We start from the raw sequence: 24,718 nt of genomic DNA, 5'->3' as shown, positions 1-24,718 counted from the left end.
CAGCCATACGCTTGGGGGGCATGAGATATAAAAAAGAGTGGCAGGCATCACCTCTCTGCAGGGTAAGGTATGTCACTCGAGGCTGTTGTTGGTCCGCGACAGGCCATTGTGGCTGAAGCTATACCCTGGCACATGGCACGAGCTCGCGCCACAGGAGGTGGCTCCTGCAGGGCCCACCCGCCCGTCGTCCATCTCGGTGTGGGGCTTTACCGAAGCGTGTAAGTCGGACACGGCACGGGCTTCGTACGCAGGAATTACAGGTCAGGAGACATGTGCTACAACTGCTGTATGTACTATATGATGCATGAAATGGCCATGGACGGAGAATCAGAGTCTATTTGACTGGTTTTCTACAGTCTTGTATTCATTCCCACGGCTTAGGCATTCGAAACCGCCCGGTTCGGAATCCAGTCCGATCCGTAGTAACGGACACGCACGTCATCTCCCTTAACGAGACCCTGAGCTTGAACAACGTACGTATCCCCGGGGAACACATCCACGCAGTTATCACCCCACCGGACCTCACGCTCCTCGTCGGCCAGGTACAGCTCCAAGCCCTTCACAGGAGCGGTCGAGGTAATGTCGACCCGGCCGTCCAACACTTGAAGCTCGATGTTGTACGTACTCGGTAGCGTAACATACTTCAGTGGTTGAGGCCAATCCGATGCTCGAGAAACGACGCGCCCATCGGGGTGAAGCATGATGGCTTGGACCGCAGTCCTGTTGTCAATGGTGCAGTCCTCAGCCAGCTCCATTGAGCGGTTGGCGCCAAGGATTTGGTTCCCCAAGGGCATTTTCTGCCGAAGCTCGCCGGTCTGCGTGTCAAAGAGGCGCACCTCAACGCTGACTGCCGCCTTCTGCAGCGTCGTGTTCACTGCCCACACGTCAAAGATGTACTTTTTATCGACGAGATCGTGTGGAGGGCCCAGCAATTGAGGCGGCGGCGATTTCAACTTCTTGAGCTCTGGAGTGGAGCGACCGATTCCGATCGCGAGAGGCGCCGACTCGCGCTTTGTCGCGAAAAAGGCTAGCTTCCGTTCTCCGTAGAAGTCAATGAGCGACCAACTGGAGACGGGCCAACAGTCATTGATCTGAAGAAAATGTCAGCACGCCTCAGATACGACCGCCACCGGGGATGAATACACACCTGCCATATGAGTTGGCCGCCGCAGTATTCGCGTCCGGGGCCCTTCCACTGACGACGGCAGCTGCGAACAGCAAAAGCAAGGCACTCGGCCTGTATGAGCTGCGTGCCATATATCCAACTGTCTAAACGCATCGAGTCGACGCGAATATTCTCCATGACGTACAACGCCAGTCTGCGCTCAGCCCCGTCGGCTTTGTTGTGGTGATCCAGCACCGCGCTCTGAGGGAACCGCTGTGCAGGATCCGTCACGAAACGAGAGACGGATTTGGCAGACGGGAATCCCAGCATGCCAAACTCGGACACAAATCTTCCGGTGAGTTTGTCCCAAAGCTGGTACTTCTCCTGGGAGCCGTGCCACACATTCCACTGATGAATATCACCAATAGTACGGTCTTCTGTGCCGTTGCCGCCCCACGGAGACGCAGGATGGTACGGGACCCCTGGTGAGTACTCAGAAACGACGGCGGGGAGAATGGTCTCGTAAATCGTCCGAGCTGGGAAATTGGACTTTGTCCAGTCGCCAGAGTGATCATTCGGGTCCCAGTCCAGCTTGAGCATCTCGGCAACCTGATAATCCTCATTGTTGCCTGCGTAGAGCACCACGGAGCAGTACTGTCGGAGTCGCTTGAGCTGGTCTACAGCCTCCCGCTCTACGCTAGCCGCAAACTCGGGATAGCATGGGTACTGGCCACAAGCGAACATGAAGTCTTGCCAGACAAGCACGCCCTGACGGTCGCATTCGGCGTAGAGGGCGTCGTGCTCGTATATGCCACCACCCCATATTCTCAGCATGTTTTGGTTGCCCTCCAAGCACGCCTCGACAGACTTTTTGTAGTCTTCTGGCGTCAGGGCCGTCAGGAAGGAATGATCAGGAATCCAATTGGATCCGGAGATGTAGACCGGGTGGTTGTTGACCTCGACAAAGAAGCTCGTCCCAGGCTCCTCTCGCAAAGGCTGTTGCACCAAGCGCAGGCGGCGGATACCGATCTGCGTTGTATCTGTATGAAGAGTAGCGCCGCTGTTGCTGCGTACTTGCACTTCGACGTTGTAGAAAACCTGAGCTCCGTGTCCAGCAGGGTACCAGAGCTCCGGCTGCGGGATGTCGAGGGAGACACGCCCGTGGGTCTCGTGCGCAGCCAAGGTGGACTGGACATGAAAGATGAGCTTGCTGGGAGAAGTGACGGTGACGTCCACTACTGCGTCCTGGTCTAGTGAGGCGCTCCATGAGACGTCCAGCGTGCAACGCTGCAGGTCCTCGGTGACGGTGGGGTTGGCGAACACGTCGGAGATCATTGAGGAGTAGCTTTCAAGATGAATCTCGCGATAGGGCCCGCAGGTGAGTAAAATTGGGCCCCAGTCCCAGCCATAGTGATAAGGTGCCTTGCGGACGTGCACGCGAGAACTGTCGCCGTTGAACGCGCGCAGCTTGCCGTGTTTGGCCTCGATGGCACGACCTTCGTGTAAGGCGCTTCGGAAGGTGATGCGCAGAACATTGATCCCACTGCGCAATTTGTCTGTGACGTTGACCCGGTGGCGATGAAACATGTTGGACGATGTGAGTATGAGCTGCTCGTTCAGGTACACAGAGGCAAAGGTGTCGAGGCCCTCGAAGACCAGGTCCTGTAGTGCATGGCTGTCGCTCGGCTGGTGTACAAAGTCGCACTCGTACTCCCAGTCCGTTTCTCCTACCCATTGTACGAGGCGCTCATTCTGGTCGAGAAAGGGATCGGGAATGCGTTTTGCGTCGAGGAGGTCCGTGAAGATTTCCGTTGTTGGTCGCGAGTGCGAACACGGGTGCCATTCTTTGGCAGCGCTCTCATGTTGGCGCCATCGCCAGCCGGCGAGAGTCTGCGAGGTTGATGCCATGGTGAAGGTGAAGAGGCTACTGGCGAGCCAGAGCAAAGGAAAGAGCCGCGAAAAAGAGGCATGGCGACTTTATGAGGGAGTGTCGCGCTGTCCGTGTAATCTTCTCCCATCTCTTGCGTGGGCTGTCGCCGTGGAGTCGTGCATTGTTTCGCCGACGTTTTTTCCGACAGGACTCAGTCGAATCGTGGGGGCAACAAGTCGGGCAACCCGGGGTCCATCGTGCCTGCAGATTATGGGGTCGGTCCACTGCTCGGGGAGTCGGGGCTCGTGGCCTGTGGAGTCGTGCCAGCGGTAGGTACTTGCAGAGGTACTTCGGTGTAAGTTCCCCGTCCTCACGACCTCTGACCTCCCTCCCAGGCAAAAGCCCCCTCTTGCCCTCTCGCCGCCGTTCTCGCCGCCCTCGCCGCTCGACTTCCCGTTGCAATATCTGCCTTGGCGCCCTCTTGGCCCTGTGCCTCACGCGACCCCTTGTCAGCACATGCGTCGGATCTGCCGTGTTGGCCGCGACATCATGTTCAAGTCTTGCGATTACTGCCGCCATCGTAAAAAACGATGCATCCTCCCGGTGGGGTCTCCCATCACGGCACGGTGCTCCGATTGCGAGCATCTTGACCTCGTGTGCACCTTCAGCTCCCGTCATCCGAGCTTGAAGCGCCGCAAAACGTCCCAGCGGCTTGCGGCTCGTCTCATGGAGGATCTCGCCACGGATTGGCCCATGACCCGGACCGACAGCGACGAAGATGTGGCGAACCTGAAGGACGGCGACTGTCAGATACCTCTGGCGGGAAAGCGCGACATGGCCAACAAGCGTCTGGTACAGGCACATGCTTCTGACGTCCACCATGAGGACGAGCTTCAAACAACCAGCGCGAAATACTGGCGGAATGTACATCCATTCATGCCATTTGTCCCTGCAGAGATGCTGGAGGAGGCGGACCTGGGGAGGGATCCGGATCTGGAGCATTGCGTTGACCTAGCCTCTCGTTTGTCCTTCAACTTCATCAACGAGGACGTTGAAGGCCCCCTGCTCACAGACCAGCTGCTCTCCATGCTGCGCCACGGCTCCCTGTCCAACTCGGCTATTGCCGGTCTCCTCCTCCTGATCCCATCCATCCCCTTGGAAGAAGGACTGGTCCAGCAGGTAAGCCATTCCATTTATTTGGCGTTCTTGCAAACTGATTGTAGAAACAGATCTTCCTCATGGTTGAATCTGCAAGTGCCGCGGGCTCGGTGCCACCGCCGATACTGTCCGGGGCACTCATTACGCATATATGGCGCCAACTTGCTGGCTACTCCCATCCTCCGCTCCGTCTGCAGTCAGACATTCTCCAAAGCTACGCTGAATCGCTGAGCCCGACAACTCCCGCCCATCATTTCATACGCCTCTCCCAGCTGGCCGTAGAGCTTGGCCAGCGCCGCATGGCGATGAGCCTCGAGGGGATTCAGCCGGACACATCACTCGCATGGGCGAAACTCGAGTATGACTTTCTTCTGTGGCAGGTTCGTCTGCCGACGACCCTCTTGGATGGTCGCGATGATCTCCCGGCAACTCCGCAGTCCGTCTTGATGCACTGCCTATCAAGCATGCTCCTGCTGTCGTTTTATAGCGACGTTCTCGGACACGCAGATACCCTGGGTGTCCAAATGGCACTGCGGCCGGTCCCAGGGGTCCTGCTCTTTTTGTGCGCTCTCGCCCGCAGCACATTCATCTGCCCTCGCAACTTGCTCGACCGTTGGGCACTGCTTCTCCACATGCAGGCTGCGACTGTCCGCATAATGCTGCGTCTTTGGAGACAGACCGGATTCGAGAATTGCCGAGCTCTGTGCAATCTTTGGGAGGACAGCCACAACCTATTCCCGGATCTCAAACAGCAAGTGCGCGAAGAGATTGGGACCGGTCCGTGGACGATTGAGGAGATTGATGGCTACTCAGTTTTCTGGACGTTTCGCGACCTGCGCACCCTGGCCGCGAAATTCATCATCGACAGTCGGAACATGACGCCTTGACCTTTTTATTATTCTATAACTGTCCGTGATACCCTGTATTGTCGCCAATTCTCGAGTCCCCACCACTTTTTCTCTAGTTTACAGGCGCCGTTGCTACCCCCAATTCGCTATCCGCCTGTCCAAAGTAGAGGAACCACTGCCCCTTGAACTGCACCATGCCCTCGGTGAAGACAACCTCGTTCACCAGGCCCTCGCGCTCGTTCTGAGCCGAAACCACCACTGACGGCTGATCCAGTCGAGCGACGGGGCCGTTCTCAAGATGCTGGTAGTCGATGAGCATCTGGCTGATGGAATACTGGTTGTTGCGGTAGCGAGCCGTCCCGAGCGTCGCGGCGTTGTACACAAGAATCCACTTTCCGTCGCGAGTCTTGACGGGAGCTGGGCCGGGCTCAAGCAGACGGCTTTCCCATGCAAGGGTGGGCGCTGCGAAGTGCTCACTGAACGGCTTGGCAGTCCAGTTGAGCAGGTCGTCGCTCTCGGCGAGGTACAGATGCGAGTCGCCAAAGATCATGACATAGCGACCCTCGGCGTTCTTCTCAGGAAAGATGGCACCCGACTTGGAATGTCCTTCGCGATACAGGGTGCGCCCCTCGCTATTGAACTCGACGTCCTTCATGTTCGGGAACAGAGGTGGGCGCTTCTCCCAATGCACCAAATCCGTCGACGTGGCGAGGCACAGACGCGGTGTCTTGAAGTCCCAGGAGGTGTAGGTCATGTAAAAGACGCCGTCGAAGCGCGCGATGCGCGGGTCTTCCACGCCACCACCGGCCTCCCAAGGCTCGCTGGCTTCCAGCACAGGCCGGTCGAGACGGGTGAAGTTGAAGCCATCGGTGGACCAGGCCAGGCCGACGCTGGACTTCAGCTGGGGGTTCTGCGCGCGGTAGAGGAGGAAGATGGTGTCGTCCAGGACGATGGCGGCCGCATTGTAGATGTACCCCGACTCAAACTCGTTCTTGGGGTTGGGCACCAGGAGCGGGTTCTGCTCATACTTTGTGAAGGGGCCGATGGGGAAGATGGGCGCCTTGTAGTTGGCGTCACCCTCGCGAGAGGCGGGCGTGATTTTGGGCGGCGTCGACGAGTATGCTGTGGACGGAGACATGGCGGATGCTGTTGATGGAGGGCGGCGTCTTGGACGATGAAGGAGCGAACGACGTCTACAAGTCCTCTTTGGGTTCTTGATTTATATCCGGTCCTTTGAGGGATGCTGCCAAGGAGGTTAGCAGTGCCATGGTCCGATGGCGGCGGAAAAAACGTCGGGATCACACAGTTGGGGGAGCAATGCCGACCTCCAACCGCCGGTTACAAGGACTATACCAACCGGCCAGGTACCGGGCAAGAGTTACAAGGTGTCAAGGTGAGTTGACGGGCGCCCCCGTGCCACTTGGGCGGGACAGTGGACACAACCGCCTGATTCCAGGAGAATTAGACGAGACTACGTCCCATAGCGTCGACGAGCCCGCTGTGGCGCTCCCGTCTCGCTCATACAGACACACACAGAAACGCTCCATTCTGGCTGACATTTCTGGCCATTGCAGGCGCCCGGAGAAATTGAAAAACAAAACGGCTAGTCAGACGACCGAAGTGGGCCGCTGTCAGCACTGGGACACCACCGCATCCCCGCATCGTGGGGTGATGCCAGAAAGTCGATCGCCGTGGGGTGACGACCGACCGACGGACCACCCACGGCGAGTTTGGCGGGACGGTTCCGTCCTGCTGGGCTCATCGAGGGGGTCCATCGACTCGGCCGACCGGTCAAGGCTGCACCCCTAGGTCGGAAAAAACGTCGGCCTCTCCTTGCGAACTCGCACACACTCACACGCAACAACTAACGCCACGGCACACACGTCTTCCCCACACGATCTTGCCATGGGCCGGAGTCGGTACGAGAAATGCCGTCTGGCTCGGCGGCGTGGGTGCGGTCCAGATTCCCAACCCAGTCTCCAGTTCCCAAGCATGCGAGCGGCAAAATTGTCGGGAATTTGGCACGACGCCTCCGTCGACGAGAAGGAGGAGGCCAGGCCAACTTCTCTCCTTCTCTATTCCATCACCGAACTCGTCCTCTCCGCGCTTGTATAAAATCTCGGCCATGCGTCTGCAGGAATCCGGGGGGCCCATATCGTGCAGATCGCAAACCCACTCGCCTTGCAGCTTTTGTTCTACTGAATCCCCGATATAATCCTGCGCCGTCATGGCTACCGCCCAAGGCAAGCACGAGGTCGACTCGGACCATGTCGAGCAGCCGACCGACGCCGTCGATGTTCTCGTGCACCAGCGCGGAGTGGCCGCCCTTGAGGTGGTCCAGCAACTCGAGCCCATCAAGAAGAGCAGCAAGAGGATGATACAGCTGTACATCATCTGCGGCTTCATGTTTCTCGGCTCGACCATGGGAGGCTTCGACGGCGCCCTCATGGGCAACATGCTCGCCATGCCCTCCTTCCAGGACCAGTTTGGGGCCACCATTGTTGGCGTCAAGACGGCCTACATCTCGAGCATGTACTCCATCGGCTCTGTGTGCGCCCTGCCGTTTGTCGGGCCGGCCACCGACACATGGGGCCGCCGCGTTGGCATCGTCATCGGGTGCGTCTTCGTCATCATAGGCGTCATCATCCAAGTGACCTCGCACAACCTCCCGCAGTACCTGGCCGGGCGCTTCTTCCTCGGCTTCGGCGCCTGCATCGCCAACGTTGCCTGCCCGTCGTACGTGGTCGAGTTCGCACACCCCGCCTACCGCGGCGTCATCACCGGCCTGTACAACTGCGGCTACTACCTCGGCGCCGTCCTGGCCGCGGCGGTGCTGCGCGGCTGCGCCGGCCTCACGGGCAACGCCTCGTGGCTGATCCCGACCTACCTCCAGCTCATGTTCCCGGCCATGCTGATCCCGGCATGCTTCTTCTCTCCCGAGTCCCCGCGTTGGCTGTACGTGCACGGCAAGCTGACCCAGTGCCGCGACATTCTGGTCAAGTACCACGGCAACGACAACCCCGACTCGCTGTACGTGCAGCTCCAGCTGCGCGAATTCGAAGACGAGCTGGAGATGGACGGCGCCGACAAGCGCTGGTGGGACTACCGGTGTCTCTTCAACTCCCGCGCGGCCGTGTACCGCGCCATCCTCTGCGCCGTGGCCGTGTCCGCCTTCAGTCAGTGGACCGGCCAGGGCGGCGTGTCCTACTTTTTGCCGGGCATGCTGCAGACGACGGGCATCACGGACGCGACGACAGTGCTAGACATCAACCTCGGCATCACCATCGCCGGCGGCGTGGCCTCGTGCACGGGCGCCACCCTCATGGACCGCTTCGGCCGCCGCAAGATGCTCATCACTTGCTGTATCGCCCTGGCGCTGCTCTGGGGTGGCATGATTGGCGGCACCGGTGCTTTCACGACCTCGGGCAACACGGCGGCGGCGAGGGCGTCCATCTCGTTCATCTTCCTCATCAACATCGTCTTCTCGTGCGCCTACACCCCGCTGCAGGCTCTATACCCGGTCGAGGTGCTGTCGTTTGAGCAGCGCGCCAAGGGCATGGCCCTGCAGAACATTGCCGGCAACGCGGCCGGCCTGGTCAACCAGTTTGCCCTGCCCATCGCCCTGGAGAAGATTGCGTGGAAGACGTACTTCATCTACCTGGCGACGTGCTCGTGCGAGGCGGTCTACTACTTCTTCCTCATGGTGGAGACCAAGGGCCACACGCTCGAGGAGCTCAACGAGATCTTCAAGGCGCCCAACCCGCGCAACGCATCTCTGGCCAAGGAGAAGATGGAGGAGACGGTGGCGCAGGTGAGCGAGCTCAAGGGGGCGATTTGATTGATGTACAATATAGAGCGGATAGACACTTGTCATGAACGAAACTTGTTTTCCACGTTTCGCTGAGTTTGCGCCTGTGAAAGACGTCGTGGTTTGCGTGTGCTCCCTTGCGGGTTTGGTACCTAGTCGCGTGGTCGCCATGCGGTATTGTTAGTGGGATCTACAAGTCACCACAAGGTTTACGGCCGATGTAGAACTGTTGATGGTACACAGGGCAAAGCTACCGAATGTTTCTATACCTATGTACATTGATATCAGAGAGCCATCGAGGGCGAGAATGCGAGGGATGCATGACCGAAGCGTGACACGGAATCCAATGTCTGGCTTGTGCATTGCACGGGAGGCGATTGGTTCAATGTCATGCCCTGAGGCGTTCAGGATTGAGCAAACACCAAACCCGCGGTGCTTGTAGTCACGTTCAGATGACCACCAACAAGGGGGGGCCGACGCTCTTGTTTTGTAGTGGGGGACGATGCCGATGCATGGATTGCATGGCATGGATCCAATGACACGGGCAGGGCGGTCCGCGCATGAGCGCCCATCAGACATAATTTCACGGCCGGCGCGCTCAGGGGGCGTCCGGCCGCTTGCCGAATCTTGGCCGCGGGACCAACCAGACGGGATTTGCGCCAACGACCACGGGTTCGACGATTTGGCGGGCGGGATCCAATGGGACAGGGGGAGGGAGGGGGGAACCGTCAGCGCCCCCAATTTCGCAGTGGCGCCAGGGGGGAGGCCATCCCGCCGTCTAACGTACCTACAGGGCACAATGCAAGGTACAGTGCGCTCAGTGCTCTGCCACTGCACCTCAGGTGACGCTCGCAGTGCCGGAGGCCAATGGAAAACGGCACCCGCCCTGACGCGCCGCCGTTACAATGCATTGTTAACGGTTACTCCGGGCCCAGACGCAACTGCCCCTGATCAACGAGCCGGCTGCCCCTGAACGGCCTGTAGCCTCTAACAGTCCGCGGGCTTGGAGCAGCTCCCGGCAGCTTCTCCCAGTGCCAGCGGCCGCGACCCTCCGGCAACGCGACCTCGACCTCGACCATCGACTCCACACCAGCTTGTCCGGCGTTCCCTTGTTTCCCCCCCGTATCGCGTCGTCGGTCCTCTAGCCCTGCCGTGCTCTTGTTTCTACTCCGTACAGTCCCTTTGACTGCCGGCCCACTACTACGCCGTACTCGCTTGGTTGCTCTCGTTGCTTGGCCGTCTCTCGCCCCCCCTGCTACAGCGTTCTTGTAACTTGCAATTGCCTGCCCTTGGTTGGCATTCCATCTCTGGCCCCCCGATATCCAGCCAGACGTCCAGACTCAAGGCCTCGGCCGGCTCTGCCATCCGCCTTGTCTCAGCCCCTTCGAGCCGCTCGATGAAACGACGAGACCGCGCCGCCGTCTCCTCTGGCCTGCCGACCGGCCACTTGCATTTCGAAAACCGTCATTGACTTCGAGCCGCCGGCACGTAATATCCACCGCCCTGAAGCGGGAATCTGGGTCCCCCTGGTGGAGGATAGTGGGCTGTCTCCGCCGTGGCCAGACTTGAATCTTTGCCTGACACCGCCGGCCTCGTCTCGAAGCGCGGCCTGCGCCCTGCTCCGTCATACCGCATTCCAGCCCCGACCACCCCTCGATCCGTCCTCCGCCCCCGATGACGGCAATGGTCTTGAGCGGGAAGGAAGACGACAACCATGCCGCGCAATCCTTCCCCGCGGAGAACGGCGAGCCCAGCACCGCAGCTGCGGATGCGACGAATACCACGAACACTGCAGACACTACAGACGAAACGGGAGCCGAGACGCCCAAGATGGCTCACGACTCGATGGTTACCGTGAGGCTCTCGGAGCCGCCCACGCTCACCCTCGATACGACACCGGTCGACGGTGCCGAACAAGATTCCGCCTTGCCGTCGGCTATCGACGGCGAGCTGCTCGACGCGAGCAGCGACAGGGCCAGCGGCTTCTCCGCCTCGCAACGAGACTCGTTCGTCACCATATCGTCCACCGGGGCCAGCAGCCGCAACCTGCAAGATGAACTAGGGGACTACGCTACCGAAGGCAGCACCGAAAGTGACGATGACCAGGAGGAGGTGGATTGGGAGCAGCTGGAAAAGACGGAGGATGAGCAGGTCAAGGACGACGAGACCGACAACGTGCGTGCCGTTCCCCTTATCTCGCGGCTTTTCCTTGAACACTGTGCTGACGTTTTGTAGTCGACGGCACTGCTCCTGGCGCGACTGGAACAAGAGAATGCAAAACTGGCTACTAACCCAAAGAGCGTCAAGGTGCAGGCCGCCGTTGAGCGGCCGAGTACCAGTAGGCCTCGGCCACCTTCCATGGCTCAGCTGCGCCAGATGGTCCACGGCCCGACGCCTCCGGCGCTCAGGTACTCGATGCTCCCGCCCCCTCCCATGACGGACCTGGAATTCTATGCCGCTCTGGTCAAGGACTATCAACAGACGGCCGCGCGATTGCCGACCCTCTTGTCAAACAAGATCCGCAAAGGCATCCCACCGCCCTTGCGTGGTGTCGTCTGGCAGAGCATGTCTGGTGCGCGCGACTCGGTCCTCGAGGAGCAATATGAGCGTTTCTGCGGCGAGTCCAGCCCTTACGAGCCCCTCATCGGCAAGGACCTGGGTAGAAGCTTTCCGGGCGTCGACATGTTCCGCGACTCGGAAGGAGACGGACAGCGCATGCTCGGACGTGTCCTCAAGTCTTTCAGTCTGTACGACACCAAGATTGGCTATTGCCAAGGTCTCGCATTTCTGGTTGGCCCGCTGTTGATGCACATGCCGGACAAACAGGCGTTTTGCGTTCTGGTCAGGTACGACTCATGCCCTCATTCGCTATTCTTTGTCGTCCCCAATGCTGACATGTTGTTAGGTTGATGGAGCGATATGACTTGCGCGCCTGCTTCCTGCCGGACCTCTCTGGACTGCATGTCCGCATATATCAGTTCCGCCAGCTGCTTCGCCAAAGTCTTCCGACGTTGTCAGCTCACCTGGATGAGCTGCAGGTGGAGACTGCCTACGTCTCACAGTGGTTCCTCAGCTTCTTCGCGGTCACATGCCCGTTGCCCATGCTGTTTCGCATCTACGACGTGATCTTCGCCGAAGGGGCTTCCGAGACCCTGATGAGGGTTGCCCTCTCTCTCATGAGGAAGAACGAAGAACGATTGCTTGCTTGCACGGAGCTAGAAGATGTGATGCAGCTGCTCCTTTCTCGAGGGCTGTGGGACTGCTATCACTACGACGCCGACGAGTTCGTCCAAGACTTTGTGGGCCTCACTGCCGTCGTGTCAAGGGAAAGACTCTCGCAACTGGAGCAGGGCTACAGGGAGTCTCTGGTTGTGACGGCCAACGCGGCGCGAGCTTCGGACATCACCACTGCTGCGACCCGCTTCCTCGGCCGAATATGGGCATCGTCGGCTGGTGCCAAGCATGCCACGCTCGCCCCCGGTCTTACCGCCCCGTCACGGCCGTTGAGTATGCTACGGCGCAGCGCATCAAAGCAGAGCATAGCGTCAACGCTGAACTCCATCGAGGCCAGCTCGGCCAGCGTCGCGAGCTCCTCCTTGACAGACGCCACCACCGTCTCCCGCGCGTCCTCCAATGCCGAGGATGAATCATCGAGTCGCGAATCAACGCCCGTTGGCCCCAAGTTGGCGACAGGCGGCGCCAAGTCCGCCGACGAGAGATATCTGCACAGCCAGATTGAGGACTTGTTAACGGCCCTTAGCGAGCTGCAGCGGAACCATGCCCTTCAGACCAACCAGCTGCAGTGGGAGCGGGAGGAGCGAGAAGAGGACCGTAAGGCGGTCCGATTGTTGCTCGACGGGCTGAGGAAGAGGGCAACAAGCCAGGATGCACCGGCGGACGAAGAGGCGGCAGATGACGCGGCTGTTGATTCTGCCACGGACTCGGAGGCAGTATCCGAACCAGCTACTCCTACCGAGACCCCTGCACCGTCAACTGAGGATCTCTCAGAGCTACTCGACAGGGTAGAGACACGATTTGGAGACGAGAGCAAGAAGCATCGGTCTTCACTGGCACAGTCCAAGTCCCAACTCCGAGAGGAGCTACTGACGGTCAAGGACCAGCTGGTCAGCGCAATGTCCCTGTCTCAGGAATTGAATCGCCGAATCTACGACATGAACCAGGAGATAACATCTTTGAAGGAGCAGTTGCGAGAGCGGCACGGGCATGTGCGGACGCTTCATCAGGACAACCAAAGGTTAGAGAAGCAGATTCACGGCCTTCGCACGAGAGCGTCGGCGGGATCAGCGATTGAGCCCAGCCGAGAGACGGAGTCGGAGTGGCCTCTCAAGAGCAGCAGCAGCGGTGGGCTGAGAGAATTCAAACTCGGTCGCAGTGTGTCGACGCCCTCACATGCACCCGAGCTCAACAAGCGGCAATCGTCGCTGCCGCAACCGCACGAGCATATCGCGTCATCTGCCGCGTCGTCTGGGACCGTGACCCCGCCCAATGAGCAAGAGGCCCTGCTTCTGGAGCTCGTGCAGGCCAAGACGGCCGAGGCGACGGCGAAGCAGGAAGCGGAAGAGGCGAAGCAAAAGTTGGAAGCCCTCCGCAAGGCCTACGGCATGGCGCCGGGCGACTCCCCCGGAGCTGCGAACCCAACACTTGGCATGGGGGTGTTTGGACGGCTTACTGGGCATGCTCCAACGCCATCCTCGGACCAGAGCGCCAAGCCACCGGGATCAACGTCAGGTACTCCTCCTGCCGCCGGCGGATTCTGGGGCTGGCGACGGTGAGCTGAGAGCGGACTTGCAGTGTTGTGGGTTTGGAGTTTTGCATCAATCATGTGTGAGGCCGGAGTTCTATTTCCACATGGCCTTCATCTTGGCCATTCTGCACAGAGTACGTCGACTTGCGTCGGTAGGCTCAACTGTGCAGTGTTTAGGGGGTAAAAGGAGGGGCCAAGGAGAGCGTGTCCCACATCCTGGGACTGTGCGCGGCCCACTCTGGTGATTTATTCTTTCTCCGGGCATTATACCAATACTTAGAATGTCATGGGCCAATACGCTGGGGATATACTAGGTAGCGAGGGTGGAAGGGAAGGGAAGGAAGAGGGAGACGGCGAGGGAGGCTTGACTTAGCACGGAGTTTTGCGGGTAGCTGCTAGGACACGAATGCAGTTGACGGGCTGTCTTTGACGGCCTTGTGAATCTCTCGGTCTCTGAACGAGCGCGTTGTGATTGACACTCTGTGTGTGTGACTGTGACTGTGAGATGTGCTGGGGGAGATTGCCATTTGTCTGTGAGAGTGACGGTGACTCGGGCAAGGAGGCTTTGTCCACGATAGCCCGACAGCTATGCAGTTGTGTACTTCGAAGAGACATTGATCTATTTCGTCTAATTCGGCCCACCCCCCTTTCGTCCCATGTAGATGTAATTACTCTAACGGACTCTCTCCTCCCATCCGGATAGTACCGTTCAATAATCGCCTATCGAGTATCTTTCCTGAAAACCAATAAAGATTTGCAAAGATACTGGTCTCTTTCGTCTATTTATGTCTCTTTCTCTTTTCGTCTCATCTAGACGTGCCTATTTCAACGGGCTCCCCACTCGCCCAAACAGTAACGCTCATGATAGCACAGCCTGTCGAGCCTCCTCTTTTCTGGCAATTAACATAGTTTCGCGGGCTGGTCCGTCTGTTTCGTCTCTAGGTCTCTCTCTCCTTTCGTCAACTCACTTAGACGTGACTACTTTAACAGACTCCATGTCCCCCCTCGTCCAGATAGTAACGCTCATGATGATAGCCTGTGTACCCTCCTCTTTTCTGGCAAACGTAGTTCCGCGGGCATGTCGGGTCTATTTCGTCTCTTTCGTCTCTTCCTCCTTTCCTCAACTCACTTAGACGCGACTACTTCAACGGACTCCCCCCACCCATCCAGATGACCACTCGTGTAAACCGCCCATCGGGCCCCACGTCAAAGAAGTTGCAGTTGCACATGTCGTTGGTCGTCCCGTCCGCGAGCGTACCCGAGTAGCGCTGCTCCGTCGCGACGCGGCGGCTCTTCGCGTCGACGACGACGCCGGTGACCTCGTGCGACATGCTCACGGACGAGTCCATGAAGCGCGCAAACATGTCGCGGATGGCGGCGGCGCCGCGCAGGGTGACGTGGTCGGTCTGGACGGTGAGCGTGGCGTCGGGGGCGAAGAGGGCGATGAGGGCGTCGAGGTCCTTGCGGTCTACGGCGGAGAAGAAGCGTTGGGGGAGGGAGGAGAGGGCGTGGTATGAGAGACCTTGATCTTGGGTTTGGTCTTGGGTTTGGTCTTGGGAGGGTGCCATTTTGGGGGTTTCGTTATGTGGTTGATGGAGCGGCATATGCGTGTGGTGTTGAGCTGGTCGACGCCCCTCCTGAACCCCCCCCCCCACGACGTGTGCAAGGGATCGTCACCCAGCGGGTACTGATGAGTGACCAGTGTGGTTTCGATACTGGCCGGAGAGCTGGCAGGCAGAGAGAAGTCTCCCCACACAGGCTTGACGTTCCACAAGAATGGACCCTTGGAGGCTTCACGACGGGTACATACCTACCTACCTACCTAGGCACGCTTGGCACGTACGCAACGAAATCTACGAAGCACGTCCGGTCTTCGCACGCAAGGACACAAACACAGACACACACCTCTGGCGGTTATTCGGCGGGCCACGCCACGCCACCCCTGCAGGGGCTTGCATAACACGCCCTGCGCGAGTGTGGTGTGCCCAGGGCCAGTAGGAAGCGGCGCGAGCACGCGCGTTGGTGCGACCACCCACGGCAGATGCGTCGCTCACGCGAGCAGGACGGGACAACATCCTCGGCATCTTTGGGGGAGGGGAGGGAGGCATTCGGGACGGCCGGTCTGCCCGCGTCGCCGGCCCCGCGGGGAGGGGAGGGGAGGGGCGTACGGCGGCGGCGGGCGTGGCGCTGGGAGCAGAATCATATGATTTGGGCGGGCGGACAGGCGGGGGGCACGGGGGGAATCACACTGAACGCGCGCGTGGGCATGCATGGAGAAACACATTTGTGGTTTTTCGTCACCTGTTCGGTCAACAGGCCGCGCCGTAAAGAGAGGTGATGGGTAAGGACGGCGTGCGTGATGGGGGTGGTGATGAAATTGCAAGGCACCCGCCCGTGCGATGCGGTAATGCGTCGGCCAAACCTGGAAGAGCGAGAGCAGAAAAAAAAAAAAACGTCGTCGTCATTTTGTGATGGCCTCGCAGGTAGCTAACAGGCCGGACTCGCGAGCTTCGTTCCTTGGCCGGTGCGAGGGCCTAGGACTTGTAGCGCAGCACCGCCACACGACGTAGACGGGCCTGCGCTCCCTCATTCCAGCTTGTGCTTGCTCGCGTGCGAAGGAGCTTGGTATAGCCAAGGCCACCTAAGGTAAATGATAAGGCAACCCCCTCTCAAGGCCAACCAAGACGCCATCCATCGTGATTCGCGTCTCAGCAGCGATACGGACGGACAGTCACTAATGAAGCTGGCAGTTGGTGGCCTGTCGAGCGGGTGTCGCCTGCTGTGGCGCGACCTTATCGCGGCGGGCCAGAGACCCCTGCGTCATCCGGCACTCCAGCCACAGGCCCTCCCCGGAGCTTCATGACCAGCTGCAGGTGCCCTGGAAGCTCCTTCAGAGGACGAGGTGGTGGTGGTGGGCGGCGCCGGGACGCCGTTGACCCTGCTGGCCGGGACGCGCGCAGCTCAGGCCGCCAGCGGGCCCAAACGCCACCACCTAGCACCTGCACCTGCAACCGCAGCAGATGAGCACTGCTCCACCAGGGCGCGACTCGCTAGGTATCTTTCTTCCAGGGCCCGTCTCAGAAGCCCACCAGGCTGGCACGGGCGGGCACATGCTTCCGGGCTGCTGCCATGGATGGAAGCTCCGGCCAGCCCAACCCGGGCCGTTTGGAAAAAGCTGGGCAGCTGGGCAGAAGCTCCAGCGAGGCGAGAGAGAAAAAAAAAAGCACCTGCGTGCGCATCGGCCGGGGCGCCACACAGCGCAGCAGCCCACAGCAGCAGCCAGCAAGCCCCAGGCCCTTCCCTAGGCAGGCTCCTCTTCCCTCCACCCCCCTCCCCCCATCGATTCGATTCGATTTCCTGCTCCCGTGTCTGGCTTGTCTCGCAAGCACTCCGTCATCATTACCTCCGTGCCCTCCTCCTCCCTCCTCCACCCCCTTCCTGCTCTCCTTCTTGCTTCATCTTCATCTTCCATCTGCCATCTGCCGTCTCCCCCCTCGTGCTGCTGCAGCATCTCCTCCCTCGTCAAGGTACGTGCGAGAGCAAACGCCCATTTTCCATTCCCTCCCTACGGCCCAGGTCAGCTAGCTCTTCGTCTCCACGATAAGCTCCGGCCGCAGCTAGTAGCTCCCTCCAACAGCACCCCCCCGACGTGTCCGTCCCGCAGCTCCGCTGACCAGGCCGTTGCCCCCCCTACGTCCAGGCACAAAATATTCCAGCCCGCCAGACCTAAACCCCCTTCTTCTCGTCCACCAACCGACGGCACAGCCAGCTCCTGTCCGCAAAACCTGCCAAAAACAAACGCCCGCGCTCCTCGCACGCAAATACCAAACCGTCGCGATGGCTGACACTGCTGACGCGCCCGCGGCCGTCAACGGCGGCTCTCTGCTCGACAGCACCAAGACTGGTGAGGTACGCGGACGACGAGGCCCCCTTAGTCCCCCAGCTTGGGCCACGAAGCTGACAGCAGCCAGTCTAGATTTTTTTTTCTGACATGTGACGACGCGAATGCGTCCAGCGACCGCGATGACTGACCTCTCCGTCCCAACAGGCGCCGCCGCTGCCTTCGACTCCGTGACCAACGGTGCGTCCAGATGATCTCCGTGGCGTCTGCCTGCCAAGAGCGAAACACTGACCCGACACGTTTGCGCAGGCCCCGTTGCACAGAACGTCAAGGACCACTCTGCAAAGGCCTCGGCCGAGCTCTCCAACCTGGCCGCTTCTCGCAAGACGCCCACCAACCCGGCTGCCACCGGCCAGCCTCTGACGCACTACCACTCCTTTTTCTCGGAGTTGCTGTCGTGGAAGAACCCTCGTACGCGCTAAACCGCCCCCTCGGCCCCACGAGCACGCGACCGTGTGCCGTCTTGACCGAGTCCAGCGCTGACCCTAGTGTCTCTCAAGGTGCCTCTGCTATTGCCTACGCCTCCATCGTCTCCCTCATCTTCGCCGCCCGATACCTCGATGTCATCCGCTGGGCGTTCAAGCTGTCGTGGATGGCGCTCGCCGTCACCGTCAGCGCCGAGGCTGCCGGTAAGCTCGTTCTCAGCCACGGACTGGCCACGCAGATGCGTCCCCGCCGCTACTACACCGTCTCGCGAGCGACCCTCGATAGCATGATTGGCGACGTCCACGAGCTCGTCAACTTCTTTGTCATTGAGGGCCAGCGCATCCTCTTCGCCGAGAACCTCGGTGCTTCTGCTGCTGTGAGTTGCAATCCATCGCGCGATCCGTTCACCCAAACGTGAGGACTGACAGACCCAGGCCTGCGTCGCCGCCTTCATCTCCTACTACTTGGTCAAGCTCGTGCCCTACTGGGGCCTGGCTGTTATCGGCACCACCGTCGCCTTCTTCGTTCCCCTCATCTACACCACCAACCAGGAGCTCATCGACCACCACCTCAAGAACGCTTCGGATGCGATCGGCGCCCAGACCGCTCAGGTCCGCAGCGTCGCCCAGAAGCAGGCCGACCACCTCGCCACCGTGGGCAAGCAGTATGCGGGCGACTACACCGGCAAGGTTCAGGAGATGCTGCGTGGCCGTAGCGCCTCGCCCTCTGCCCCTACCAAGGCCGCGCCCGTGCCCGCCGCCAAGCAGCCCGTGTTCCCCGTCCCCCCGACCGAGGAGCCCAAGAAGCAGACGATCCCCGAGCCTGAGCCGGTGGTGCCCGCGGCCGCGCCCGTGTCGGAGCCGCTCGGCGAGGTTCCCGCGGACCCTGTTGCCGCCGCCGAGAAGGAGCCCCTTGTGGCTCTCTAGGTGGATCACCACAACAAGTTCCACGAGCACACGAACTGAGGCAAAGGCATAGCTGGGCTAGGCGACGAACCTGTAACCGTCCTTTTACGAGGCATATGTTGTTTCCTTGACACGGCATCGGCACGGGCTTGGCAGGGCTGGAGTTTTGATGCGCCCCTGGCTGTTCCATTTCCTCGCGACCATTCCAGCTGCCCCCGAGGTCAGTCGGGACGGATGAAAAACTTTGGAGAAGCGCCTGCGGTGGGCACCGAGGCGCGACGCGCGCGCGAGGCATCGAGTAACTGCTCAGGCTTGAGATTGTAGGACATGGTTTTGACGGTGGCCTGCTAGCGATCCCGAATGAAGTTTAAACCTTTTTAATGGACACGGTAATGAATTACTATCCTAGATGACGTTTTGAACTATGCGCTTGGGGAAAGTGATGCCAAGTGCCGTGAGGGCCCACGAATGTGTGCCCCGATGAGAAGGTGAGGCTCGTGCCAGGTGTCAAGATGACGGGACGGCATGAAAAGAATATGTAAAGCTCATCCGATAGTGTCGGGGGCTGTGCTTAAACAAAGGTTCAGAGGTGGATCTCCATCAAGAGCCCGCAAACGGTTCTATGCTCGGTTCATGCACAGTCATTTGACGTCGCCGAGATGCCGCATAGACCTCCTCACGTCTAGGTTTCTCCAGGCGGCTTCTCCGGGTCAAGTGTCAGCAATGAATTCATGGTCTCGCCGGGCGTGCAATTCCACAGAACAGCTGTGCTCAACATTTCCACGTTTATGCATTATTGGACCACGACCATGAACGCTTTGTCCCTCGCCGCATTGACTTGTCAATGCAAGCGAGCCTATCTCGCGAGACTGACGGTCAACCAACCCATGCGTCACGCCGATTATTAGAGTTTGTGGGGCTCTGGCCCCCTTTTTTTCTTTGGCAACAACGTACGAGCACTATTATGCTGCGGCCTAGTGCGTAGAACAGTTGGAAAACCGCCGTCTACGTAGGTATGTAGGTTCCAGTGCGACCGACCGGACGGCAGGACCGGGGAGGACACACCGCTGCCCGGAACTGCACAATCGGTAGAGGCATTCGCCTCGCTCGCTCCACCGGCAGGGCACGGCAATGCGCGCGATGCGGCGGCGACCGAGATGTTGATGATGATGAAGATGACGGGGGCGTGTTTGTTTGTGCTGCCCCAACGCGAGGAGAACGCATGCATGCGAACTCGAGTATAAAAAGCGACCGCATGCGACTCAGGTAATATCGGCATCGGCACATCATCATCAGCATTAGCATCATCAGCATCAATCAACAAGAGCTTTGCTAGCGGTAGAGCACCACTTACACGAGCAATACACACACACACACACACATACACACACAGTTCTCGGACCAGACTCCACCACCGCAAACACCAACAACTCAGAGGCTTGCTTGACATCATGAAGATTGCCCCAAGCCTCGTCCTGGCCGCCCTTTGCGGCATGGCTCTAGGGCGGGCGGTCCCCTCCCCAGCCAACACCCAGCAGGACCAGGACCAGGACCAGGACCAGGACCCAACCCCAAACCACCACCACCACCACCCGCCGCAGGATGGTGGTGCGCCGCCGCTCGAAAAGCGAGGCTGCTTCGGCTGGCTCTGCGGCGGCGATAGCAATAAACCCAAGTGGCCCAAGAGTCTGCCCAAGAGGCCCAAGGGCCTGCCCGACTGGTACATACCGGGCACTCCCCTCCCCCCGGATCCGAGCAAGGTGCCCTACAAGGACAGGCCGAACACGCCTGGCGAGCCTTCGGGTCCGCCGCGTAAAGGCAAAGGCCCGAAGAACAGCCTTTGGATGCCTCCTCCTCCTCTACAAGATTTGGCGGCGCGTGAAGAAGAAGAAGACGACGCCCGCGAGGAGGAGAGTCCCGTAGTGTATGACGAGGTTGCGCCAAGCTATGCGAACCAGGAGGAGCCGGTGTATGCCGAGGTTTCTCATCCTCATGAGGAGAAGCAGGGGGAGCCGTTGTATGACGAGCCTGCGCCTGATGAGGAGAGTCAGGACGAGCCGTTGTATGACGAGCCTGCGCCTGATCAAAAGGGCCAGGGCAGCCCATTGCCTCCACGGCCTGCGCCGCGTCAATCCTCCTCGAAGGACTACGCGCCTCCTAAACCTCCGCGTGTCGCCGCAAACCTCCGTCAATCGACCTCACAGCAAGGGCAGAGCAACAATAACAACACTCCGCCTCCCAAGCCTCCCCGTGTCGCTGCCAACGTTCAGCAATCGAACGGACAGCAAGGACAGAATAGCAACTCTCGGCTTGCGCGGCGTCAACCCGAACCCTTCCTCAAGGAGTTCCCTCCCCCTAAGCCGCCGCGTGTCGCCGCCAATGTCCAGCAATCGAACACACAGCAAGGGCAGAATAACAACTCTCGTCTTGCGCGACGTCAACCCTTCCGGAAGGAGTTCCCTCCCCCTAAGCCGCCGCGCGTCGCTGCTAACGTCCAGCAGTCGAACGGACAGCAAGGGCAGAACAGCAACTCACGGCTTGCGCGGCGTGAACCCCAACCCTTCCGGAAGGAGTTTCCCCCTCCCAAGCCTCCGCGTGTCGCCGCCAATGTCCAGCAATCGAACACACAGCAAGGGCAGAATAACAACTCTCGTCTTGCGCGACGTCAACCCTTCCGGAAGGAGTTCCCTCCCCCCAAGCCTCCGCGTGTCGCCGCCAATGTCCAGAACGCACAGCAAGGGCAGAACAACAACAACTCTTAGTCTCCTCCCAAGCACCCCCTCCGTGTCCTTGCCAACCTCCAGTCCTCCGCCCGTCGCCGTCGCCCATGCAGGAGGAGGACGGAGAGCCGAACGAGTATCAGAACCACGGGCACAACGGGCCTGAGGAGCGTCACGGCGACGATTCGCTACCGCAGGTGCATAATGGACCGCAAAAGCCAGACCAGGGCACGCAGGCCCTGTGGTCCTGCGTAAACGCCCCGGGCAATGGATATTAGTGGGCTGGGCTGTCCTGCGTACGAGTGGCACAGTCCCGAATACCCGTTGCGCGTGATTTCGGCGGGCGCTGTGCTCGAGGCACGTCAATGCGCGCGGGCGGCGACACCGAAGGGGAGTGCGATTCTGGGGCGGAGACTCCCAGGATGACCTCGGCTATAAAGGAGGGCGTGGAGGACGATTCTCGTCTGGCAACATAGAAATAGACATCAGCAGCATCAGCATTAGCATCAACATCAGCATCGACATCAACATCAACATTAACATTAACATCAACATCAACATCAACATCAACATCAGCATCAGCAATCAACATCAGCATCAGCATCAAACATCAGCATCGACCCTCACCTCACTTGCGATAGAAACAACTTGGACAAACAGCACACACACGGACGCGCGCGCGCGTATACAGATATTCATACATACTATTTGACCCTTTGTCGGACTCCATATAGCAAAGGCTTGGGTAAAAAGACATCATGAAGGTAGCTTCAGGTCTCATTCTGGCCCTTGCCGCCGCGGCTCTTGGACGGCCGATTTGCCCCGAGGAATGCAACACGCAGGTCCAGGACCCAGCGTCAAACCAGGCTGCCGTACTGGAAAAGCGAGGGTGGTTCGGCTTGCATTGTGCACGATGTGAGGATGTGCGTCCTCCCCCTCCCCCCTTACCTAGGGCAAGTCCGCTCCAAGGACCAGAAAGGACTAAGACACCTCGCAGGACGGAGACTATTATAAGCCCTCGCCGGAGGTCTATAACAGGATGAGGAACGGGAAGAAGAACGGGAAGAGCCGTGGGCACCCGAGTGACAGCTCCTCCCAGACTGCGGTCCCGAGTGGCAGCTCCTCCGAGTCTGCGGGCAGCCCGGGCATCGCCAGGGACGCAATGAATCGTTGGTACAGCAAGACACGCAACAAGGAGGTACGGGACCCAGCGTCAAACCAGGCTGCCGCACTGGAAAAGCGAGGGTGCTTCGGTGGTTTCAAGAAGAATAAAAAAAATCGTGACAAGGTGCGTTCCCCACCCCCCTTCCCTTCTCCCCTCGGGCTCCCCCTGAAAGGCAAATCTGCTACCAAAGACCAGAGAGGGCTAACAGGCAACAGGCCTCGCAGGAAGCATACCGGCCTTCGGACCCGGAAGACACCCGCGAGGACCCGATCAATACTGCTCCCCCGTCGGGGCATCGAGTCAACTCCGCGGTTCTCGAGTCTGCGGACCGGCCCGTGGAAAGCATCATTCCGCCCGCGTCGGAGGCGGGTGACCCCCCCAGTGCGCATCCCAAGCCTCTGCTTCGCACCAAGTTCACGGGAACCGACGTCGTCAGGCGTCCCGTGCCTGCGCCGCGTGTGGGCCTGCCTGCCTAGACTGCCTCTGATACAGATGCCGCGCCGGGTGTCACGTAAGACGCTTCCTATCGTGTCAGGATGAGAAAGGCAAAGGCCAAGATGCTGTGGTAATGTGTGAGGTATTGAGTAATTGCTTAAGCTTGAGATTGTAGGACATGGTTTTGATGGTAGTCTATTAGCGATCCCGAATAGAGTTAAGGCCCTTTTATAGATACGGCAATGAATTACTATCCTATATGGCTTTTTGGACCATGTTTTTGAGGAAAGTGATGCGCTGCGTTCCTACTGTGCCTGTGCCTGTGGTCCGGACGTTGCGTGCCGGGCCACGCATACCCCCCCTATCGCGCCAAGATGAGAAAGGCAAAGCCCAAGATGCCGCGGTAGTGCGCGAGATAGTCGTGCTCGCGCTGGTCCAGCTGCCGGCGCAGCTCGTCCGCCCCCTCGCTCCCCGGGTGCTCGAGCAGCCAGCGCCGCTGCCCGGAGCGGTGCCGCGACTCGAAGTCGTCCCACTCGGCCTGGTCGGCGACACTGACGTGCAGCACCGTCCAGCCCTCGTCGCGGCACGAGGCGACGAGGTCGGCGAGCGAGCCGGGGACCTCGTCGTCGCCGAAGAGGGCGCGCGTGGCCTCGGGCGGGGGGTTGACCTGCCAGAACATCTCGCCGAAGAGAACCCTGGCGTAGCTGGACGTCGAGGGAGGAGGAGAGGAGGAGGATGGCGGAGTGGGTGTGGCCGAGGAGCAGGAGGAAGAGGGGGAGGAGGAATAGGGGGCGACGATGCGCGCGAGGTGCTGCAGCGCGGGGCGCGTCCCGCCGAGGGCGTGCGAGGAGCCGATGCAGATGGCGCGGTGGGCGGGCTGGGTCCACGACGAGGCGGGCGCGTCGACGAAGGTTACGGACGGTGATGCGCTTGCGTTGCTGCTGTCACCTCCAGAGTTGGAGCCGAGGCGCTGGGCAGCGAGGAGGCGGCCCCGGTCGAGGAGCGCGGCGTCGGTGTCCACGCCCGTAAACGTCACTGCTGCCCCTGGTGCTTCTCCCGAGTGAGAGGAGGAAGAGGAGGTGGAAGATGCGGCGGCGACCGACTCGGCGGCGCGGAGCAGCAGCTCGCCCCAGCCGCAGCCGAGGTCGACGACGGAGATTGTCGTGGTGGAGAGGGAGGACGAGGGGGAAGGAGAGAGGGCGAGATGCGCGATGAGGGCATCGGCGTGGGGCGCGGAGAGGGGCGAGTTGAATGTGAGGTCTGCGTACTTGGCCTGCGAGAGGGTGTTGTTGCTGTTGCTGGCGTTGGTGTTGCCGGCGGTGGTGTCGGAGGTGGCGGAGGTGGCCATGGTGGTGGGAACTGGGTTGGTGGGAGTGGGAGTGGGCGTTTGCTCGTCGGCGGCCGCCATGGTGGTTATGCGAGTTTAGCGTTGGTAGACGTTGATATTGATGCTGGTGTCAGTGTTGCTGCTGGTGATGTTTGCGGTGTTGACGATGGTACGAAGTAACTTAATGGTGGTGTTTAGAATAGACTGCAGATCGAGTGCGCAACTCAATGGTAAGAAACTCGTGAATTAAACTCGAGGAAGTCTGACTGCTCTTATACACACCCA

At 59.9% G+C, this 24,718-nt stretch overlaps 9 protein-coding genes across 9 annotated transcripts; 5 read left to right on the top strand and 4 right to left on the bottom strand.

The window, feature by feature from the left end:
- Window positions 1-377: 377 nt before the first annotated feature.
- PLICBS_000953 (uncharacterized protein) lies at window positions 378-3,013 on the bottom strand (the record flags this gene model as incomplete). The annotated part of the gene is made up of 2 exons (XM_018317988.2): window positions 378-1,091; window positions 1,148-3,013. The coding sequence occupies 2 exons, from the start codon at window positions 3,011-3,013 to the stop codon at window positions 378-380; spliced, it is 2,580 nt and encodes an 859-aa protein (XP_018183513.2).
- A 688-nt stretch (window positions 3,014-3,701) lies between these two features.
- On the top strand, window positions 3,702-5,020 carry PLICBS_000952 (uncharacterized protein; the record flags this gene model as incomplete). Its single annotated transcript, XM_018317989.2, has 2 exons — window positions 3,702-4,154; window positions 4,205-5,020. The coding sequence occupies 2 exons, from the start codon at window positions 3,702-3,704 to the stop codon at window positions 5,018-5,020; spliced, it is 1,269 nt and encodes a 422-aa protein (XP_018183514.2).
- Window positions 5,021-5,093: 73 nt separating this feature from the next.
- On the bottom strand, window positions 5,094-6,119 carry PLICBS_000951 (uncharacterized protein; the record flags this gene model as incomplete). The annotated part of the gene is made up of 1 exon (XM_018317990.2): window positions 5,094-6,119. One exon carries the CDS (start codon window positions 6,117-6,119, stop codon window positions 5,094-5,096), a length of 1,026 nt encoding a protein of 341 aa, XP_018183515.1.
- Window positions 6,120-7,208: 1,089 nt separating this feature from the next.
- Window positions 7,209-8,819, top strand: PLICBS_000950 (uncharacterized protein; the record flags this gene model as incomplete). Its single annotated transcript, XM_018317991.1, has 1 exon — window positions 7,209-8,819. The coding sequence occupies one exon, from the start codon at window positions 7,209-7,211 to the stop codon at window positions 8,817-8,819; it is 1,611 nt and encodes a 536-aa protein (XP_018183516.1).
- A 1,644-nt stretch (window positions 8,820-10,463) lies between these two features.
- PLICBS_000949 (uncharacterized protein) lies at window positions 10,464-13,582 on the top strand (the record flags this gene model as incomplete). Its single annotated transcript, XM_018317992.2, has 3 exons — window positions 10,464-10,964; window positions 11,025-11,635; window positions 11,695-13,582. The coding sequence occupies 3 exons, from the start codon at window positions 10,464-10,466 to the stop codon at window positions 13,580-13,582; spliced, it is 3,000 nt and encodes a 999-aa protein (XP_018183517.2).
- A 1,111-nt stretch (window positions 13,583-14,693) lies between these two features.
- Window positions 14,694-15,122, bottom strand: PLICBS_000948 (uncharacterized protein; the record flags this gene model as incomplete). The annotated part of the gene is made up of 1 exon (XM_018317993.2): window positions 14,694-15,122. One exon carries the CDS (start codon window positions 15,120-15,122, stop codon window positions 14,694-14,696), a length of 429 nt encoding a protein of 142 aa, XP_018183518.2.
- Window positions 15,123-17,391: 2,269 nt separating this feature from the next.
- PLICBS_000947 (uncharacterized protein) lies at window positions 17,392-18,807 on the top strand (the record flags this gene model as incomplete). The annotated part of the gene is made up of 5 exons (XM_018317994.2): window positions 17,392-17,458; window positions 17,603-17,635; window positions 17,705-17,866; window positions 17,956-18,257; window positions 18,316-18,807. 5 exons carry the CDS (start codon window positions 17,392-17,394, stop codon window positions 18,805-18,807), a joined length of 1,056 nt encoding a protein of 351 aa, XP_018183519.2.
- Window positions 18,808-20,237: 1,430 nt separating this feature from the next.
- Window positions 20,238-21,548, top strand: PLICBS_000946 (activating transcription factor 7-interacting protein 1; the record flags this gene model as incomplete). The annotated part of the gene is made up of 1 exon (XM_065599688.1): window positions 20,238-21,548. The coding sequence occupies one exon, from the start codon at window positions 20,238-20,240 to the stop codon at window positions 21,546-21,548; it is 1,311 nt and encodes a 436-aa protein (XP_065455760.1).
- Window positions 21,549-23,467: 1,919 nt separating this feature from the next.
- On the bottom strand, window positions 23,468-24,514 carry PLICBS_000945 (uncharacterized protein; the record flags this gene model as incomplete). Its single annotated transcript, XM_018317996.2, has 1 exon — window positions 23,468-24,514. The coding sequence occupies one exon, from the start codon at window positions 24,512-24,514 to the stop codon at window positions 23,468-23,470; it is 1,047 nt and encodes a 348-aa protein (XP_018183521.2).
- Between the last annotated feature and the right edge of the window lie 204 nt (window positions 24,515-24,718).

This window comes from Purpureocillium lilacinum, assembly GCF_023168085.1.
Source record: "Purpureocillium lilacinum CBS 284.36 DNA, scaffold_1, whole genome shotgun sequence".
Classification (NCBI taxonomy): Eukaryota; Fungi; Ascomycota; class Sordariomycetes; order Hypocreales; family Ophiocordycipitaceae; genus Purpureocillium; species Purpureocillium lilacinum.
Note: the sequence above shows the minus strand (reverse complement) of the source record. Positions and strands in the feature narration are given on the sequence as shown.